Source organism: Podarcis pityusensis (assembly GCF_964106645.2).
Source record: "Podarcis pityusensis genome assembly, chromosome: 1".
NCBI classification, from domain to species: Eukaryota; Metazoa; Chordata; class Lepidosauria; order Squamata; family Lacertidae; genus Podarcis; species Podarcis pityusensis.
The window spans coordinates 50,256,967-50,275,499 of record NC_138028.1 but is presented as its reverse complement, the minus strand read 5'-3'; the positions used below and the strand labels follow the sequence as shown (position 1 = coordinate 50,275,499).

Here is an 18,533-nt window from a genome sequence, read left to right as displayed (position 1 = left end):
TACAAACTTTATCCCAAATAAACTGAAGTTCTGTGCATAGAATGAATTATGCAAGTTTCAGTAACTTGCATAATTTTGCTTTCAAGAACCAGGCCTTTTACATCTTGACTCCCGCCTCCCTCACCCTCTGGTAAGAGCTATGGAACAAAAGAAGTGTTATTGGGCAGGAATCAAAGAATAATAACCATAGTAGGAAGAAAAAGGTTCAGGAGCCCCATCTTTGCAAACTTGGTTGAAAATCTGCTCAACTCACCTCGTAATCTCCTCCCCTGCTTCTACTTCCATATGCTCAAGTTTGATTCCTTAAAAAGAAGCAGTTTCAAGATGTTCCAACTGCACACCAGATATAAATGCGCAGAGTAGGTGGAACCCTGTAAACTCACTCCTATAAATACATCAATTTACATAAAGAAACAGTAAAATAAAGTGTAGTATATACAGACAACTTTCATAAAGGCAGGTTTTCCCTTGGGGGGAAATGTTTTCTCACTAGGATCCATGATGCAAAAAGATGTATTTTGCAATTGCACCCCCCCCCCTTTTGGTCCAGCTCTAAAACCTGCTCAGAGGAAGAAAGAACAAGAGTCCAGTCTTGATTTTCTCCACTTGGTTTTTAATTGGGGGGGAGGTTAAGAAAATTATCCAAGTGAATTACAAAGACAACAATCATAGACTCAAACAATAAATCACAGAAACATTTTATGCCCTCAATTTGTACCAAAGCAGACAACTTTAAATTTTGCCCCTCTTGATTTTTTTACCTGGCTTGCAGGAAATACATGTAATCAACCCATTGTGCTGGACTTCATTTGGCTCTGTGCTTGCATCCTGCCCTGCAGGAGCCATGCCATGCAGTTGGGTGATCAGCAGTTGGAAAAATTAATATATGCAGGTTCATAGAATCATAAAATTGTAGAGTTGGAAGGGACTCTGAGGGTCATCTAGTCCAACCCCCTGTAATGCAGAAATCTCAACCAAAGCATCCATAACAGATGACCATTCAACATCTGCTTAACAACCTCTAAGGAAGGGGCGCCAACCACCTTCTGAGCAAGTTTCTTCCACTGTTGAACAGCTCTTGCTGTCAGAAAGTTCTGGTTGTTTAGCTGGAATCTTCTTTCTTGTAACTTAAATCCATTGGTTCTGGTCCTACACTCTGGAGCAGGAGAGAACAAGACTTTTCCATCTTCCATGTGACAGCCCTTTAGATATTTGAAGATGGCTATCATATCTCCTCTCATCCCTTGATCATCTTGGTCACCTTTCTCTGCATATGTTGCTGCTTGTCAATATCCTTCTTAAAATTGTAGTGCCCAGAACTGGACACAGCACTCCAGGTGTGGTACGACTAAGGCAGAATATTATTTCCCTTGATCTGGGCAATATACTTCTGTTGATGCAGCGTAGAATAGCAGTAGCTTTTTTTACTGCTGCATCACACTGTTGACTCACCTTAATCTTGTGGTCCACTAAGACCCTGAGTTCACTTTCTACTGGCAAGCCAGGTGTCCCCATTGGTTATTCCTGCCTAAGTGCAGAACCTTACCTTGGTCCCTATTGAAATTAATTTTCTTAGCTTTGATCCAGTTCTCCAGTCTGTTAAGGTCATACAGTGGTGCCCCGCAAGACGAATGCCTCACAAGATGAAAAACTCGCTAGACAAAAGGGTTTTGCATTTTTTGAGTCATTCCGCAAGACAAATTTCCCTATGGACTTGCTTCGCAAGACGAAACGTCTTGCGAGTTTGTTTCCTTTTTCTTAAAGCCGCTAAGCCGTTAATAGCCGCTAAGCCGCTAATAGCCGTGCTTCGCAAGACGAAAAAACCGCAAGACGAAGAGACTCGCGGAATGGATTAATTTCGTCTTGCGAGGCACCACTGTATTGAATCCTGATTCTGTCTTCTGTGGCATTAGCTACCCCTCCCAGTTTGGTGTCATCTGCAAATTTGATGAGCATATGCTCAATACCTTTACGTAGTGCTATTTTTCTGGAAAAAGGTGCCAGAACTCACCATGAATGCCTCCCTTCTCTTATAATGGCAATGGTGCCCACCTGAGAGGTGCTGGAATTGAATTCCGGTGAGTTCCAGTTGAAAAACAGCCCTGCCTTTATCCAAGTTTATAAAGACATTGAATAACAACGGGCTCAGGACAGAACCTTGCAGCACCCCACTCGTCACTTTTATCCACGATGAGGAGGAACCATTAGTAAGCACTCTTTGGGTTTGGTCAGTCAATCAGCTACAAATCAGAGGCGGAGCTAGTTGCTCTAGCACCTGAAGCAGCACACATGCTGTGCACTGGGGGGGGGGGGGCTAGCTGCCTGTGGGGGTGGGGCAAGCATCCCAGGGGGGTGAGGGGTGATGTCACCCCCCAAGGGATGACACCCAGGCACCCCCTTCCTCTGCCAGTGCTACAAATCCCCCTAAACAATTACCTCATGCAGCCCACATTTTACCAGCTTCTCTGCAAGAATATAATGGACTTTGTCAACCCAGAACTCTTCAGGTCTCTTATCAACAGTGAGAAGCTGCAGCGCAGAAAGTGGCTTTGAGTGACTTTGAAAGACAAATTCATGGGGACTATGCTCCACCTCCATTGTTGGAGGCAGTATGCCTCTGAAAGTAGTTGTTGGGAATCACAAGTGTGGAGAGTGCTGTTGCACTCAGGTCCTGTTTGTAGGCTTCCCATAGGCACCTGACTGGCCACTGTCATGAAACCTAGGAAAACCTAGGAGGGTGGTTCTTGCATAGCGCTAGTTGCTATGGAAGCATCAATAAATATGATTACTAGGAAGATGGGTAATGTGGTGAGGGACAGGAATACTCTGTTTATTTTAATGTATTTGCTGAAGCCTCAGAATGAGCAGAACATCTTTCTGGGGGAAAGATTAGGACTGCCAACTCCCCACAATCCCATGCTTAGATATGTCTGTTATTTCCAGTGGTTTTTTCCTAGGGGTATTCAAGGATATGCAGTGCCGGCACCTCGCCCCCCTCCAAATGTTAAAAGTGCAGCACTTACTGTAAGAACTTCATGGTGAGTACTGGCACTTTTTTTCATTAAAAAAATAATAATTGCACTGGCCATTTTAAACATTGATTGCTGTTCTCCCAGTAACTAACTCTTCCCACTCAGCAGAGCTGCTTTCTCATCCAGCTCCCATATTTAAAAATCCTGGCTTCCTCTCTGCATCCAAGGGAAAACACCAAACAAGTGAAGTTCTTATGAAGCACCTCTTGTTCTTTTCAAGCCTCTGATTCTTTTCTGAAGAATTCAGTTGCTGCACTTAGGAAAGGTGGGGAGAAAAACCAGCATGGGCTACTTTTAAGGAGGGAAAGGAAAGACTCTGTTTTCTGGATTTGGCCTCAGATTTCCTGGACTGAGCCCTGGGTGAAGATGAAGGAATGAGGCTTTCTTGCCTATGGGAGCAGGACAGAGAAATGTGCAGAGAGAAGAGTTGTTTCTTGTTTTGAGGAGCTATGTCTGAAAGGGGATGGGAAGCAGCGGGGAGGAGAGAAAAGCAAAGAGTGTGTTCAGTTTTTTGGAGAGGAGGACTGTGTTATTTGATTGCAAAGTATGCTGGGGAACTCGTGCCTGTGTTTGCAATCATGCCTGGACTCTTATTCCTTAGTGTATGTAGAGAGCAGGTAAGCTGTAGTTTTTCAAGCATGAAGGAAACACATTCTGTATATGCTCAGAAGTACTTCTGTTCAAGACTGGGTATGGGCTTGCTTTTTGTCTTCTTGTTTGTACCCAAGACATTTGTGTGCAGTGGTGAGTGTTCTTAATTTCTTGTGTTTTTAGAACAGCAGAGATGATTATTTTTGTGTTCTTTGCATGTCAGATGAGAAAGTGCTTGAAGATGTATTAGAAAGAATATGTATGCCGTCATCTATAAAGTGTGGCATGATAGGAGGGTTTTCCACAAAAGCTGCAGACCCTTACCGTGAAATTCTCATGCTACACATGATACACGAAGATTCTTTCTATAGGGCAACATACTTAGCTACGTTTGCATCTTTTTCTGCCTCAGAGACTTACCTTTGTTTTTAAAACAGCAGATTTTCTTTGAATCTCTGCTGGTACAGAATATTGTACATGATATAGGGCATTTAAAGAATGATTCTAGCCAGGCCTTTGCTAATAAGCACTTCTAAATTCCACTAGTTCACTTCCCACTAAACACAAAGCTGCACTGCTTTGTAAGAATACGTTGAGGCTGAAAATAGTGGGGAGACAGAGGAAGTGTACTGCGTTCCACTTACTGAATTTCTGTAGTCAGTGACAAATGGGAAGAAGGCTGCTTTTGAGAAAGTCATTTTTTCCTCTGTTATGTAAGATTGGGTCCAGCCCCAACCTTATCCTTCTGTATGGACCCAGTGGCTAAGAGCCAAGTACGTAAGACAGAGAGGCAGTGGTTTGGTTCCCAGTTAATAACTCAGCTGGAGAAGGCAGTTATAGCACCAGGCCCCTTTCCCACAGTTCAGGGAGGTTCAAGTAACAACTGCCAGGTGGAAGCAAGGCTTTCTGAGGAGCAGCAGGTTTCAGTTGGGAAGGCTGCCCATTCTGCACCACTAGCAGAGACTTCAGCATATTGAAGACGGGGTTTTTGATAGAACGAGTCACGTACTGGCAAAAAGCAACCCCAAATCATGTTTGCATTTCACTCCTAGTTCATGACTGTATTATTCGCTTGGCAGCTCGACTGCATCCGATAGTCACAACAGCTCCACTGCAGAGTCTGGGCCTTTTGGCTTAGAAGCACCAATCAGGACAAATGAAGAAGACCCTTAGTCACTGAAAGAAGCCCCTCTTGTCTCTAGAGTCAGCACTGTGCTCTCCTGCTGCCTCAGGAGGGGCTGGAGCAAATGTCAAGGCTGTTCCTCTCCTTCATTGGAAACGTGCCGGTAACCAGGAGGCTGGGACTTGGAACGGAAGAGTACTGTGAGGAGCAGGATAATAAGCAGGAAGAGGATGGATCCACAGACAGCCAAAACCACAATAAGTTCTGCAGAGGGCGAAATGAAAAAAAAAATTTGCTTCTGGCACTTGAAATCACTTCAGTCCTCCTTTGGCTTATCTACTGGAACAGCCTCCACTCACCTGTGTCTTTTATGGTGCTTGCTATCTGACATTCTTGTTTCCAGTCCTGTGGAATAACAGGCTTGGTGAGTTGCAGGAAATTCAGCAGGGGACAACGCTGTGCGCAGCCAGGCAGCTGCACTGGGTAAGGCTCCTTCCCACTCTCATTCCGAAAGAACATCTCCACTGAAAAGTTACTAGGAGCAAAACAGGGAAGAGAGGAACTGAGATTCTGATTATTTGCCGTCGTCTTCATATGTTTTCTACTGGAATCAAGCCCTGAATCACCATACAACCCCCTTCCACCCTTAGATGTATGAGAAATGCTAGAAATTAACAAATGCTGGGTTGTCCCTCCTTGTTCTTGAAAAAAAGGTAAAGGTACCCCTGCCCGTACGGGCCAGTCTTGACAGACTCTAGGGTTGTGCGCCCATCTCACTTAAGAGGCCGGGGGCCAGCGCTGTCCGCAGACACTTCCGGATCACGTGGCCAGCGTGACAAAGCCGCATCTGGTGAGCCAGCGCAGCACACGGAAACACCGTTTACCTTCCCACCAGTAAGCGGTCCCTATTTATCTACTTGCACCCGGGGGTGCTTTCGAACTGCTAGGTTGGCAGGCGCTGGGACCGAGCAACGGGAGCGCACCCTGCTGCGGGGATTCGAACCGCCGACCTTTCGATCGGCAAGCCCTAGGCGCTGAGGCTTTTACCCACAGCGCCACCCGCGTCCCTCCTTGTTCTTGAGCAAGGGGCAAAAACTAAAAATTAGACTGGATGTTACTTACAAATAATTCATAAAGGTACAGTGGTACCTTGGGTTACAAACAGGACTGTTAACAGGAATATACTATATGTACTTTGTCAGGTGTTCTTAAATTCAGAGATGCATAAAAATACTGTTGATATTCCTGCTTGGAATTCTATCACAGTCATATCAGACGTAAGGCTTTACTAATATATTCACTGGTAACTCCATCAGCACAGGGGAGAGAAGTATAAACCCTTCTTCATCTTAAGATTGCAAGTCTTACTTTTACCTCATTTCATCTCCTGTGAATATGTGGACAAAAGTTAAGGTACAGCAGGCTGATAGATTATTGCCTCTGAATACTATTTCCTTTGACTGATATGCTTCATGAAGCCCTCACCCATCATCCTCCTGATACAGCTCAAATATATGACACGAGGCATATGGTGGTTGCCTCCCGCTGTAAACATCCAGAGCCATCTGCAGTGCCACAAGGGTTGTGTCATGCTGAGAAAGAGGAAGAAAAATGTGAACATCTCCTTTGTGCATATGGAAGGGGGACTTAAAACCACATTTCAGAAAAAGGCAGATTGGCAGAGATTCCCAAGTGCTGGTAGGAAGAATAAGAAAGGGGCTCCAGCACCATGGAAAAAAGGCTGGCACCTATTTCAACACCCTGTTTGGCTGTAAGTTGCTTTGGGTTGCCCTGGACAAGATAAAGCGACTAACACATTTAGTAAGTAAATAAATAAACTAAGCGGAACATTGGGAACTGCACTACAAGGTGATGCTAAGTGACAAAGTTCTCTGTTGCTTGTGAGAGCATCTGGGGGTTTTTCTGTAGCATCTGTAGTTGCTGCAAAGAGACGGAAGTGCTAATTTGCTTATTTCTTTCACAGAGCAGGAGAATCTCTGCTGGAAGCTGCAGCTGGTTTTTTTTTTGTTCACAAGATGGTAATAAGGAGAAGGCAAGCACAGCTCCCAGAAACAAACTTACTGCTGAGTACATTAGCATTTTGAAGTGGCGAGGTGTGGAGGCATTTGCAGCAAGAGTAAGGTTTTTCCTTATTTGAGACAGAAGGACCCCTGCAGAAACAGAACAAACTATCAGAACCTAGTTCTTGACCAGTGAATGAATGCTCCTCCACTCCTTCCCAACCTGCCTTCCATGTTCTTTCACTTACCACCCTGCAAACGAGCTTTTTCCACCCGTTTGTGGATCCCAAAGAGGAATTCGAAGCTGAAATCTTTCAGCTGCTTCAGCTGAGTCATCACATTGAGAGTTACCCAATCGGGAAGATGTTTTTTGTGTGTTTTCTGGAAAGATGTCGCAAGAGAGAGAGAGGCCACTCAGAGATACAAACTAGGCGAACAAGAATGAAAGCCCCCCCCCCCCGAGTTCTGGCCGCCGGTCCGGGGATGAGCTAGTCCTATGGTCTAAGGCAAATCTTTGCCCTCTGAACTTAAACGCCTCAACCCAGGACCACAGATGAATTTGTAAAGCAATACTGTTTGGATCAAAACTCAACAGTCATTATGATCAGAATTCATGAAGAGAAAATACTTTGCTTTCAAATCTTTGGTATGCTCAAGGGTTGGGGATGCAGAGAAAATACTTTGCTTTCAAATCTTTGGTGTGCTCAAGGGTTGGGGATGCAGAGGAAGGAACTGTGCTTTCCTAACAGCCTCCGGTAGCCTTCATTTTGTAAACTCCCAATCTACTTATCCAAGTGACACAATATTCATTATTACTTGCATGGAGTTTCAGGTCTAACGTGTCTGACTGTGATGCTCGCACTTTTAAGTTAAAACTGATTATGCAAATTTTAACGTTGCACTAACACCTGTTTCTCAACTTGACAAGGGAAGCTTCTTCGCACATCTGTGGCTGACTCTAAAGTAGACAGGATAAGCCTTTCCCACATAAAAGAATTTCTGTGAACAGAAATTGTGTCGGAAGGAAGTTTCAAATCTGCTCTGTTCTCTTGCGATCATCTCGCTTCTCAATGCAGTTTTCCCATTAGAGCACAATTAAGTAAAGGTAAAGTACTCCTGGATGGTTAAGTCCAGTCAAAGGTAACTATGGGATGCAGTGCTCATCTCGCTTTCAGGCCGAGGGAGCCAGTGTTTGTTCACAGACAGCTTTCCAGGTCATGTGGCCAGCATGACTAAACCACTTCTGGCGCGACGGGACACCGTGACAGAAGCCAGAGCACACGGAAACGCCATTTAGCTTCCCACAACAGAGGTACCTATTTATCTACTTGCACTGGCATGCTTTTGAACTGCTAGGTTGGCAGGAGCCTGGAACAAAGCAACACAAGCTCACCCCATTGTGCAGATTCGAACCGCCAACCTTCTGACCGGCAAGCCCAAGAGGCTCAGTGGTTTAAACCACAGTGCCACCCACATCCCTAGACCTCAATTAGGGCCATGTGGAAGGGTCTGCCAGAAATGGAGCCCCTAGTGTAGTGGGCAACTCCCTTGGTGCCCACTAAGGCCTTTTGCCCCCTCCCAGTTTTTAAAATCTTGGGGGGGGGGCTGTTTGTTAATTTGTTTGGGTGGTCACATGTCAGTGGTGGGTGAGGACAAAGGCAAAAAGTGGGTGGAACAACAGATGTGACTCTTTTGTGCAGCTGGCTATGTTACAGCCACACAGAGACCAGAGCTTTCTATACACACACACACACACACACACACACACAGCTAGCTCTGCATCCTCCAAGCAAGCAAAAGCACTCAAGGAAGGTGCAAAGCAGGGGTAGCAAGAGGTGTAGCCTGGGGAGAGAGAATGTGGCCTAGAGTAGGGCGGTCCAACTTTTCATACCAAGTGGGCCACAAGAGTAATTTAGCATGGAACCTGTGGGCCACACACGGCTTTGTCGCACCCGTTTGGGGGGGGAGAAGCGAGGCCAAATTTGACCCCCCACAGTCCTCATACTGCTGGCTAACCAAGGCACCAGACTTTTGGAAGGAGGCCAAGGCTCTGGCAAGGTCCCAGAGCCCTCCCAACTCCTCCCCAAAGCTAGGAAAGTACTAACTAGGCTTTGGGAAGGAGACAGGAAGACTCCAGGACCCTGTCAGAGCCCTCACACCTCCTCATCCGGCAGTGCAAGGGCTGCCAACACACCTCATGTTGCCAAGGGCTGCCAAAAAGGCCTTGAGGGCTGCATTTGGCCCCTGAGCCTGGGTTCTAGAGCCAAGAGCACAGACAGCTTCTGATACTAAATGGGTTGTAGGGCAAATGACTAATGACTACAGATGGACAGCTCACCTCACAGAAGAGTGTGTCATATACACTCCAGACCGACTCGAGGGAGACATCCTGAATTCCCGTCTTGTTTGCCACCATCTCCAGAAATCCCTGCAGGAGCAAAGGACAGTCAGCTCTTCCATCTCTCCATGCCGCCACCGTTGTATAAAGAGATAGAGAAGTACATCAAGCTTGGCATACCATGTACTGGATGGTCTTATTCACATACTCTGCTGTCTGCCGGGTCTCATTTTGCAGCTGTTCGTAACGGGGACAGGGAGATAATGGAAACTTCAGGAGCTGGACAGAGGCAAAATAGAGATGTTCACTAAGAGGATCATTTGACCGTGAATCCATCTTTACAAGCAATGCTAACTGTTGCATCTGCTTGTTAATGGGCTAATTGCTGAAAGCAAAGTGATACTTCTAAGAGAGGCTGCCTGCCTCCAAACAGGTGAAACGGGGCCTGAGAAATGCAACTTGCTCCAAAACAGGAATCGCTAAGGAGTCAGGATGAAGAAGTGGAATGGTAGCATTCAGGGTAGATGAAAACAATTGAAGAGAGAGAGAGAAGTTTTTAATGCAAGAAGGTCCAGTCTACTGGTACTTAGGTCTGAAAGTGACTTACATGCTCTGCTGAGTCAGGTACTGTGTGGACAGGAATAGGCTGCCAAGAAATATTGGGGTTGAACACTTGCCACCCTTCTGGAGGGTACAGTCCTGCCAGATTGGCCTCGGCACTCATCAGGGTCCGATCAAAATCTGTGCTGCGTATGTAGATCTGCCAGAGTATAGCATCAAATACAGAAGGTCATTTATGTTCATGGTTCTGCTGCGGTGCTGATCTGATTTAGACATGCTCTTAACAAGAGACATAGCAAGGAAGCCGGCAATAAACAGGTCCCAACAGAGTCTGATCAAAGAACAATTTGATACGCATTGCTATTGAGTATCTGAGCTGCTATAGAAAGCAAGGAAATAGGATGGGAGCTTGGGAGGGAAAGTAAAGTAGAGGCAGCAGATGAGCTAGAAAATCAAGCATAGCTGTGGTTAGGGAAGCTACAGAAATGGCAATGGAACTTCACAAATCCAAAACACAGATGTTCTAGCCTTGAGTTATGTGTGTGTCACTTTCCAAGGCTACAGGCCACCCACGCTGAATGCTGAGCTGAGCGCCGTTGTATCATGGCTTGAAAATGCAAAGTGTTGTTCTAGGCTAGCTACAAGGAAAGATCATATAGTGGTCCCCTAATTATCTAAAGGACATATGGAATGGAGGGGAACTGGCACAGACTGAAGAAGCCTGCATATGTTGTCTGTGGAAATCAGATATGTTGTCTGTAACCCCTATCTTAGAGCCCTACAAATGTGCCTCTACGTATCATTCTCCACAAGGAATTTAATGCTTCAATGTCCCTGGTGGGCAAGTCACTAACAGGAGTGTGTCTATGACAGCACAAAACCTGCAGGGCAAAATAAATCAGCTCCCTCCAAACAGGATATTCCACTTGAATCTTCACTTATGCAAATAAACAAATTGAGTTCTAAGAAGGGAGTGTATGTCATAGCCTAGGACTTAAGAACACCAGTGCATAACGTAATCAAACAGTGTGGAAATAAGCACCCTTTGAGATAATTCCCAATCCCTTAATTTATCCCTGTTTCTTTAACTAGTCTTTGTTTTCAACAGGCACCTGATGTTGTTATTCCCCAAAGCATTTCAGAATGTGAACCTTTACTCCACATATTTTGGTCTGCTCTCAAATGAGTTCAGTGGGCTTGGCGCAGTCTTTTAAAAAGACAGCTGTCAGCACACAGTATATTAGTTTTTTTTCCATTAGTCTTCCAAAAAGATAGCAAGCTGAGCTACCTGAAGATAAGCAACAGATAGTGGAAGCTGAGAGGTGCCTGGGTTAGATTTAGTCTTCAACTCTGAGAGGAATGGGCTGAATCAGACCAGGTGCGACACAGGCTTTTCCAGGAAGTTCAGCAGCAACTAGAAAAGTGCTGCTTGTCGATATATCCACTCTACAAGGCATATGAGGTGGGGTGCAGGTTCATTCATTCATTTACATTTGTTGGTTGCTTTATCTTGCCCAAGGCAACCCAAAATGACTTACAGCCAAATTTAAAACAATGTACAATTTTCAGGCCTCAATAGCTATTCAATCCTACTCCCATGTACAAGAGCCAAGACTCTTGCCTTCAAGCCCCATAGAAGTCACTTGACCATGCTGTTTCACCAAGAAACAATAGATGCCTGGAGACCAAATTGCTCCAGAGCAAGCCCAAGCTACATGTCACAAGAGAAAACCCTCTGCAACTTTCCCTCTGACACCTTCTTCAGTTGCCACTACTGCTGTATTTCCAGGTGCAGCCACTATGTCAGCAATGACTGTAATGCAGTCAAGGGAACAAAGACGTGGGGCTTGAAAATGTCCTCTCTGCAATATGTGCAAGTTACATGCAGCATACCCAGATTGGCAGGGCATCAGCTTAGAAGGCACAAGCAGCGAAGGCAACAGAAGCAGGGCTCCTGCTCTCAATTCATCCTGGGCTGGGCCAGCAGGCGGATAATATGGGGGATGATCTGTGGCGAGGATGAGTTGAGATGGCTTTCAGTTCTCTGTCTCGTTGCCACTTCACACATTGCAGCCAAAGAGCAATTACCCCACTTGCAACAAGAACTGATTGAGCTTTGGACACACCTAAAGAGCATTAGTGGAGTTCTTTAGGTGTGCTAAGCAGACTTCTGGAAGCCTCAGCCAATCACAGTTTCTAGAACTGTGTTTCCAGGCATGCAAATCTCCTGGAGGTGTTACACAAAAGAGAGACCACAGCTGACCATGGTGGAACTGCAGGGCCCATCGCATGAAGCAGCACTTAGCTTGGAAACTGACACAGGAAGAAATCCCCAAAGCAGCACTGCTGTTGCCTACCTAGGTTGAGCTCTAACAGGATGGGCACAAAGGCTAATAAAAATGTTCCTGAAGAGCTTTCATCATCATTTAAATTGTAGCTTTCGCTGGAAAATTTGAGGGCCTACAAGAAGCTGTTGCATAGGAAGAACACGTTGTCTAATATATGCTGCTGCTGTAGAACAGTCATGCTATGCTATAACACCACACCAGCGGTGCCACAGTTAGGACTGCCAGACTAGACCTGGGAGTCCAGGATTCAAATCCCCACTCGGCCAGGCAGCTCCCTGGGTGATCTGGGGTGAGTCGCTGTCTCTCCGCCTAGCCTACCTCACAGAGCTGTTGTGAAGATAAAATGGGGAAGGAGAACTGTGTATGCCACCTGGAGCTCCTTGGAGGAAAAGGTGGGATATAAATGTAGAAATAAATAAATAAAAACAATGTTCCTAACAGGAATAAAATAGGCCTATTGCTCCATTTCATATTGTCCTTTATGCACATTTAAAACTGTTTACTGAGTAGCACTGAGACAAAGTTAAATAAAAACACCAGAAGGTGGTTAACAATCCAGTTGGGCAGGTTTTTGTGCATGGGGCAAGGCAAGTCAGACGTCATAAATTCCTGCTTGACAGCTGAAGTGCATCACAGGGTTTGGGAGATGTTCTTACTGTTATATTTACCTGAATTTGGTTCATGGGCCATGCCTTCCATTATCTGCTTTCATCACTGAGAAAAAAGGCAGTGGAAAACTACAGGCCAACTCACCAGAGAACTCCTGAGAGTTCTCATGAGATTTTTCAACAAACACGCTCAAACAGGTCCATCCACTGGCATGAGAGCAGGAGAAAATCATCTGATCTATACTCTTATCAAGTACCCCAGTCTCTTATTGTGTCCCGTGCGATTCCCTTTGTCTTGAGTGGCCTGTTTGGCCAAACAAAGTCCAGTCCATCTCAGATGCCATCTTATTCCTTTTACTTTCCTTTACATCACTGCCCTGGTCAGCAATTGTTTATTGTTCCGTTGCTATTTTAACCCAAGCAGGGATTTGACAAACTGTTTACACGGAAGATGCCATTTGAAAAAACAGGCTTTCATGTTGTTCCATTATTTTCCTCAGCCACTTACTTAGAAAGAGAGAGGAAAGAGATTTTAATACAGGGAGGGCAAAGAGGACACTGCATGGTCATGATACCTCTAGCAATTTGCGACAATGCACTAACCTCTTGTCTATTGTATGAGGAATTGAGGAATCCATCATAACGCCTTCGAAGCGCTCGACCAAGGTCCCACTGCTGCTGCATTCCTTCCTAGGCGTATCAACAGCAACAAATTAACAGCAAAGCAGGTTTTTGTGCTTACTTGCACAACCACACACCAACGAAAATGAGAACAAATAGTTACAGCCTGACCACTGCTGACACACGAAATGTTAACCAAAATCTGTTCTGAAATGAATGACACAGCCCTCCGCTCCCCCCGCAACATGTTTTGCAGGTTTGTAAGCTACACATATTTTGCTTTTATAAAAACAACAAGAACAACAGGGAAAACTCTTGTCTTTTAAATAAAGTTATTGCTTTATCTGATTTTAAAAGGCACTGTCATTTCCCCCGGGGTAGGAAAGAGAAAAGGAAAGCGGAACTAAAAATAGCTCCCAAGAGGAAAAGCAGCAGCAGCAGTGGCAAAAGAGGAAACCTCAGACTGGAGCTGCATGGAGAATTACCCCACCACCACCACAAATAACAACATGCCATGTTTTGACACAATTTCATCTTCAAAGAAAATAGTTCTGCTTTCTCCTGTTGGGAAATGGGTTTCCTTGGGGTTCAAAGTTTCCCACAGGTCGCTTTTTCTCATATACCCACCTGAGAAAGTTGCCCAAATCCCTGAGGCCAGGCGCTTTCCTGATAGGGATCTCGGGGGTATGCCTTCACAGGAGAGCGGTCTCCATGGCGGTATAACTGAAAACCAAAATAGTTCACCGTTAGCCAGCAGGTGCTGGCGTCCTCTACCTCTCCTGTTTGCCCAATTCCCATGCATTTTGCCTCGGGCCAGAGATCACTAGGGCTCTTGCTCCACCCCAACCCTGAAGCGAGGCGAGGTTGCTGTCAAGCCCTGCAGCCGGCTCTCAAGATAGCCGAAGGCGCTGGTAGATACGCAGCAAAGAAAGAACGTGGCGGGGGGGGGGGGAATGGGGACCAAGCACCCTGATCTTCTTGGGTCTTCCCTGGCTCCTGCTATACCAATACTTAGGGCGATGATGATGATTATTATTAAACCCAAACGCTTGCAATTTTCGATTATTTTCTTAACGGAGAATCGCGATCTCGGCTTCGATTGCAAAGCGCAACATGCAGCGAAGAAAAGCCACTTGTTTTCAACACGAATTCCATGGGTGTGTTGCTGTTGTTTTAAAAAGGGCAGATCGAGATTTTCCTCCCTTTCCTTGCTGGCCATTTGGGGCTTGGGAAGCCTTGTGTCACGTGGCAACCCCCCCAAAAAAGATCGCCCCCCTTAATCCCTTTCTTTCTTTGCTTGCCTCCCTTTCCTGCTGCTCACCAAGGTAACAAAGCGGAGGCTCCGAGCCTGGGCGACCGGCAGGACGAGCTCAAGGGCGAGACTCAGCAGCAGCAGCAGCGGGAAAGAGGCGCTCCGCCAGCTCCGCCGCTTCCTTCCACCCTCCATGGCTTTGCTCCCTATCCGCGCCGAGGCTCCCTCGCTCGGCATCCGTACCTTGGAAAGAGGGAGTGAGCATGCTCCACCTCCCCCGAGCATGCTCAGTATCGGCAACCGAAGCTGCTGGTGCCCATCTCGCTTATTGGCTCTTGAGAAATTCCCTTGAACTTTGTGACCTCCCTCCCCACCTCTCCCCGAGGGAGATTTTGCTTAGAAATGGGACAGTCGCGAAATGGCTGAGTGTTTTACTGTTATTTATGAAGAACCACTAGAGGGAGTGGAAGTCCCTGGAGAGGTCGCGGAAATGGTTTTCCTGCAACGATCACAAAGGGTATGCAAAATAACAGCAACAATAATAACAATAAAGTACTGTATACAGTATACAGCAGATCGGGAAAGGGGCCACCGAATGCACGAAGATGCCGGCGTGGACCGTGATAAACAGCAGAGGCAAGGAAGTTATTAAAAGCAAGACAATGAAAGTCTTGCCCAAACGGGAACAGATGTTGACACAAACCCATGCACACGCCCACACAAACGCGAAACGAGGTAATCGGGGATGTTTAAAAACAGAATTAGAGGAGCATGTAGCTTATAACAGTGAGATTAATTAATTAAAAAACCACAATACGCCAGAAGCAGAAGCCAGCTAGGGAGGCAGTGGGACGATACGAGAAGGGAACCTTAAAGGTGTGCTTAAAAAGGTTAAGGAGATTGCAGAAAAGCTGGATGGATTATTTGTGATTGTCTGCACTGCAGAAGGTGTAGGGCAGGGATTATTCAGAATTGATGCAAAAGTGGTGACATGAGACGTTGAAGGCTTTAGCAACAAATGAAAAAATAACAAATCACTAGATCTAGACGGAATCCAGCCAGCAGTCATGGGGGTAGGAAAGGGGGGTGGGGGGACAGCTGCCCCCCCCAGATCAAGGAAAACAATAGAAATACTTAATAACTGACCAATCATGTCGCTTCTGTTGTTGTTGTTTAGCCGTGTCCGACTCTTCGTGACCCCATGGACCAGAGCACGCCAGGCATTCCTGTCTTCCACTGCCTCCCGCAGTTTGGTCAAACATGTCGCTTCTACCCTCCCACAAAAGTCCTTACCCCTCTAACAAAAATCCTGGCAACGCCCATGCCAGGAGTTCTTAAAAAACTCAAATGTGAAATTACTTATATATATGTATGTGTGTGTCTGTGTATTTATATACCATCTTGCAAGGCAGTGTACAACAATATACACTAATATAATAAAACATAAAATACTCAATATACACTAATATAATAAAACATAAAATACTATTAAAACAAGATAATCCTTGAAAAATTGCCTGCTTCCCATCAGCTCCAGTCAACACAGCCATACTGATGTTGTCATTCAAAACATTATTATTAGTATTATTATTAGTATTCTGCCCTTTATCCATAGATCCCAGAAAATATGGAGGGCACCAGGTTGGCAAAGGCTGTTGCATACTATTGCTCCTGCTTCATTAGAGCTTCTGGAGCTTCTGTTGCCACCACTGAAAGGTGGGAATCGAGCTGTCTTTCCCAGCCCCTGCTGGTGGAAAATGAGAGTGCAATTTTAATTCACGTCCCAGAGCCCTAAGCACCCCAAGTGATGAGAAGGAAGAGCCCCTTCATCTATAGGTAATTTTCCTAAAACTAATGACACAGTGACATTGCTTGTGCAATGTGCAATGTGCAAACAATCCATAGATATAGATATTTTGGTATTTATAAACCATTTGATATTAATAATTTTTCAGTGGTGTACATAAAATGTTTTAAAAGTGCCGTACAAAGAACACAGACAATTAAAATCCATCCTACAAACAGAAAGCTACCTTAAAATGCCTGCTGAAACATGAAAGTCCTTGTCAAGCACCTGAGGTCTAGCAGGAAGGGGGCCTGTCTAATGTCACTCTGGCTTCTGGTCGTTACAAGCCATGCATCTGACCCCTGCAAGGACCACCATTAGAGAGACTCCCCCAGAGATGTCAATGATCGATATGACAGCGATAACAGGGATCAGGCAGTCCTTAAGATATCCTGGACCCAAGTTATTATGGGCCTTTAACATGAGAACCTTGACCTTGAGTGTTTACAATCCCCCTTCCCCAGCTCAGGATAATGCTTCAAGTATCTTATGAAATGGACTGTAGTCCATGAAATCTTAAGCCATATTGCCACAATGCACTTCTTAAGGTGCCACAAGACTGTTGTTTTTGCTGTGAGATGCTAACACGGCTACTACCCCTCTGGGAATTGCCCCATGACAAAATCTTTCCCCAGAGAGAACATCCAATGAAGATTAAAGCAGCATGTTGTGAGAGGAGGACCACATAGCAGTGTTGTTAATAACAGTGCAATCTGATGCAGGCCTACTCAGAAGTGAGCCCAGTTGAGTTCAGTAGGACATATGTCCAGGTATACAGGGACGGCATTCCAGCCTGAAACAACTGTGGTTCTCCTCACCTAATATTTTGTCAGCAGTAATGTTTCAAAATAGTTTTAATTTTGCAGCCACACTCATATTGCCTTTTCCTCATTCACCCTTGGTATGAGTGAAGCAGAAGGAGAAGGCAACAATTCTGAAAAGTCTAATTGTATTATTAAGCATAGCCATGCTCTGATGAGGGCTGTCTGGATCATCAAGAGCAAAGACCAACAGGCCCAAGAGCTGAATGTCTCTTTTCAAAAGTCTGCAGATCTCTTGAGAGGTGGAAGGTGACATTTAGAGAATCCTGCTTTGGGGCAAATGGTTGGTCAGAAGCATCTCTGGGCATCTTTCTGCCTACGTTCCTATACTTCTCCAGGGGGTTGCCATTTAGGGAGAGCGTGGGGGAATTCCTTGGTGTTTTAGATCAAGTGATTTAAAACAAGTGACAGTGTGGTTTAATGCAGGGATAGGGAATCTGTGGCCCTCCATGTGTTGCTAGACTACAACTCCCATCATCCTGACCATTGGACATGCCGGCTGGGGCTGATGGGAGTTGGAGGACAACAGTATCTGGAGGGCCACATGAATTCCTAGGAGGCAGAAGGCAGGATCTGCCACCCCTGTAGACCTGAGGCAGTTGCCTTACCTTGCCTCATGGGTGGGCTGGCCCTGGCTAGGGGGACCCAATGTTCCAACTGAGAATAAGGCAGCTCTCTATGTTCCTATGCTTGCTTTGTGTGCGCTGCTATTTGCAACCTGTTATACATTGCCAGTCGAGGAAGAGCACCGAGCAGCAAAACTGCAGCCTTCCAGAGGTTGTTGGACTGCATCTCCCACCAGGCCCAGCCGGCATGGTCAATGGTGGAGAAGAGGAGCTGCAGGCAACAGCATCTGGAGAGCAGCCATATCCCCACTCCTTTAAGTACAGGGTGGCATTTCGTCCGCTGGGCCCTCAAGTCACTGACAGCAAAGGCTGTCAGCTGCCTTTATCTGTAAAGACGCCGGCTTAGCTGGCTGGTGGATCGGTGTGGAATAGTCCGCTGACCTCCCAGCGAAGCTTGGGACAAGGGGTGCTATGTCGGTCCCAAACAGGCTCCAAACGATTTCAGACTGAGATACTTTTTTTAACAGGCACACCCTGTGGGGAATGTAGCAAGGCTTTGGGTTGCCAGGATCCTTAAAAAAAAAAAAATGTCCCTAAATAATCATGCCTATGTTACATCTTCTGTACACCGCCCCGGTATGTTTCTGACGAAGGGCGGTATAAAAACGTGGAACGCACAAATGATCCTCGCAAGCAAAGCATTCGGCGTGCAAAGGAAGGAGGGGCTTCTTCCCTTGTGTTTTGGGTTCTCATGCACACCACGCCGCCAGGATGTAGAAATCGGAGGGGGCGAAAGGAACACCAG

The 18,533-nt window shown here is 45.8% G+C and overlaps 1 protein-coding gene across 1 annotated transcript; it reads right to left on the bottom strand.

The window, feature by feature from the left end:
* Positions 1-592: 592 nt before the first annotated feature.
* Positions 593-14,819, bottom strand: ACP2 (acid phosphatase 2, lysosomal). The gene is made up of 11 exons (XM_081021143.1): positions 14,565-14,819; positions 13,871-13,966; positions 13,226-13,312; positions 9,713-9,865; positions 9,286-9,384; positions 9,106-9,195; positions 7,016-7,148; positions 6,829-6,917; positions 6,232-6,338; positions 5,106-5,281; positions 593-5,010 (listed from the first exon to the last, which is right to left on the bottom strand). The coding sequence occupies exons 1-11, from the start codon at positions 14,778-14,780 to the stop codon at positions 4,874-4,876; spliced, it is 1,383 nt and encodes a 460-aa protein (XP_080877269.1). The 5' UTR covers positions 14,781-14,819; the 3' UTR covers positions 593-4,873.
* Between the last annotated feature and the right edge of the window lie 3,714 nt (positions 14,820-18,533).

Coding starts and splice junctions, on each gene's coding strand:
- ACP2 (XM_081021143.1), bottom strand. CDS start 14,780: ATGCTCGGGGGAGGTGGAGCATGCTCACTCCCTCTTTCCAAGGTACGG. Junction 9,385..9,712: donor TACCTGACTCAGCAGAGCAT/GTAAGTCACTTT, acceptor GCCTCTGTCCAG/CTCCTGAAGTTTCCATTATC. Junction 5,282..6,231: donor CTGTATCAGGAGGATGATGG/GTGAGGGCTTCA, acceptor TTTTGCTCCTAG/TAACTTTTCAGTGGAGATGT.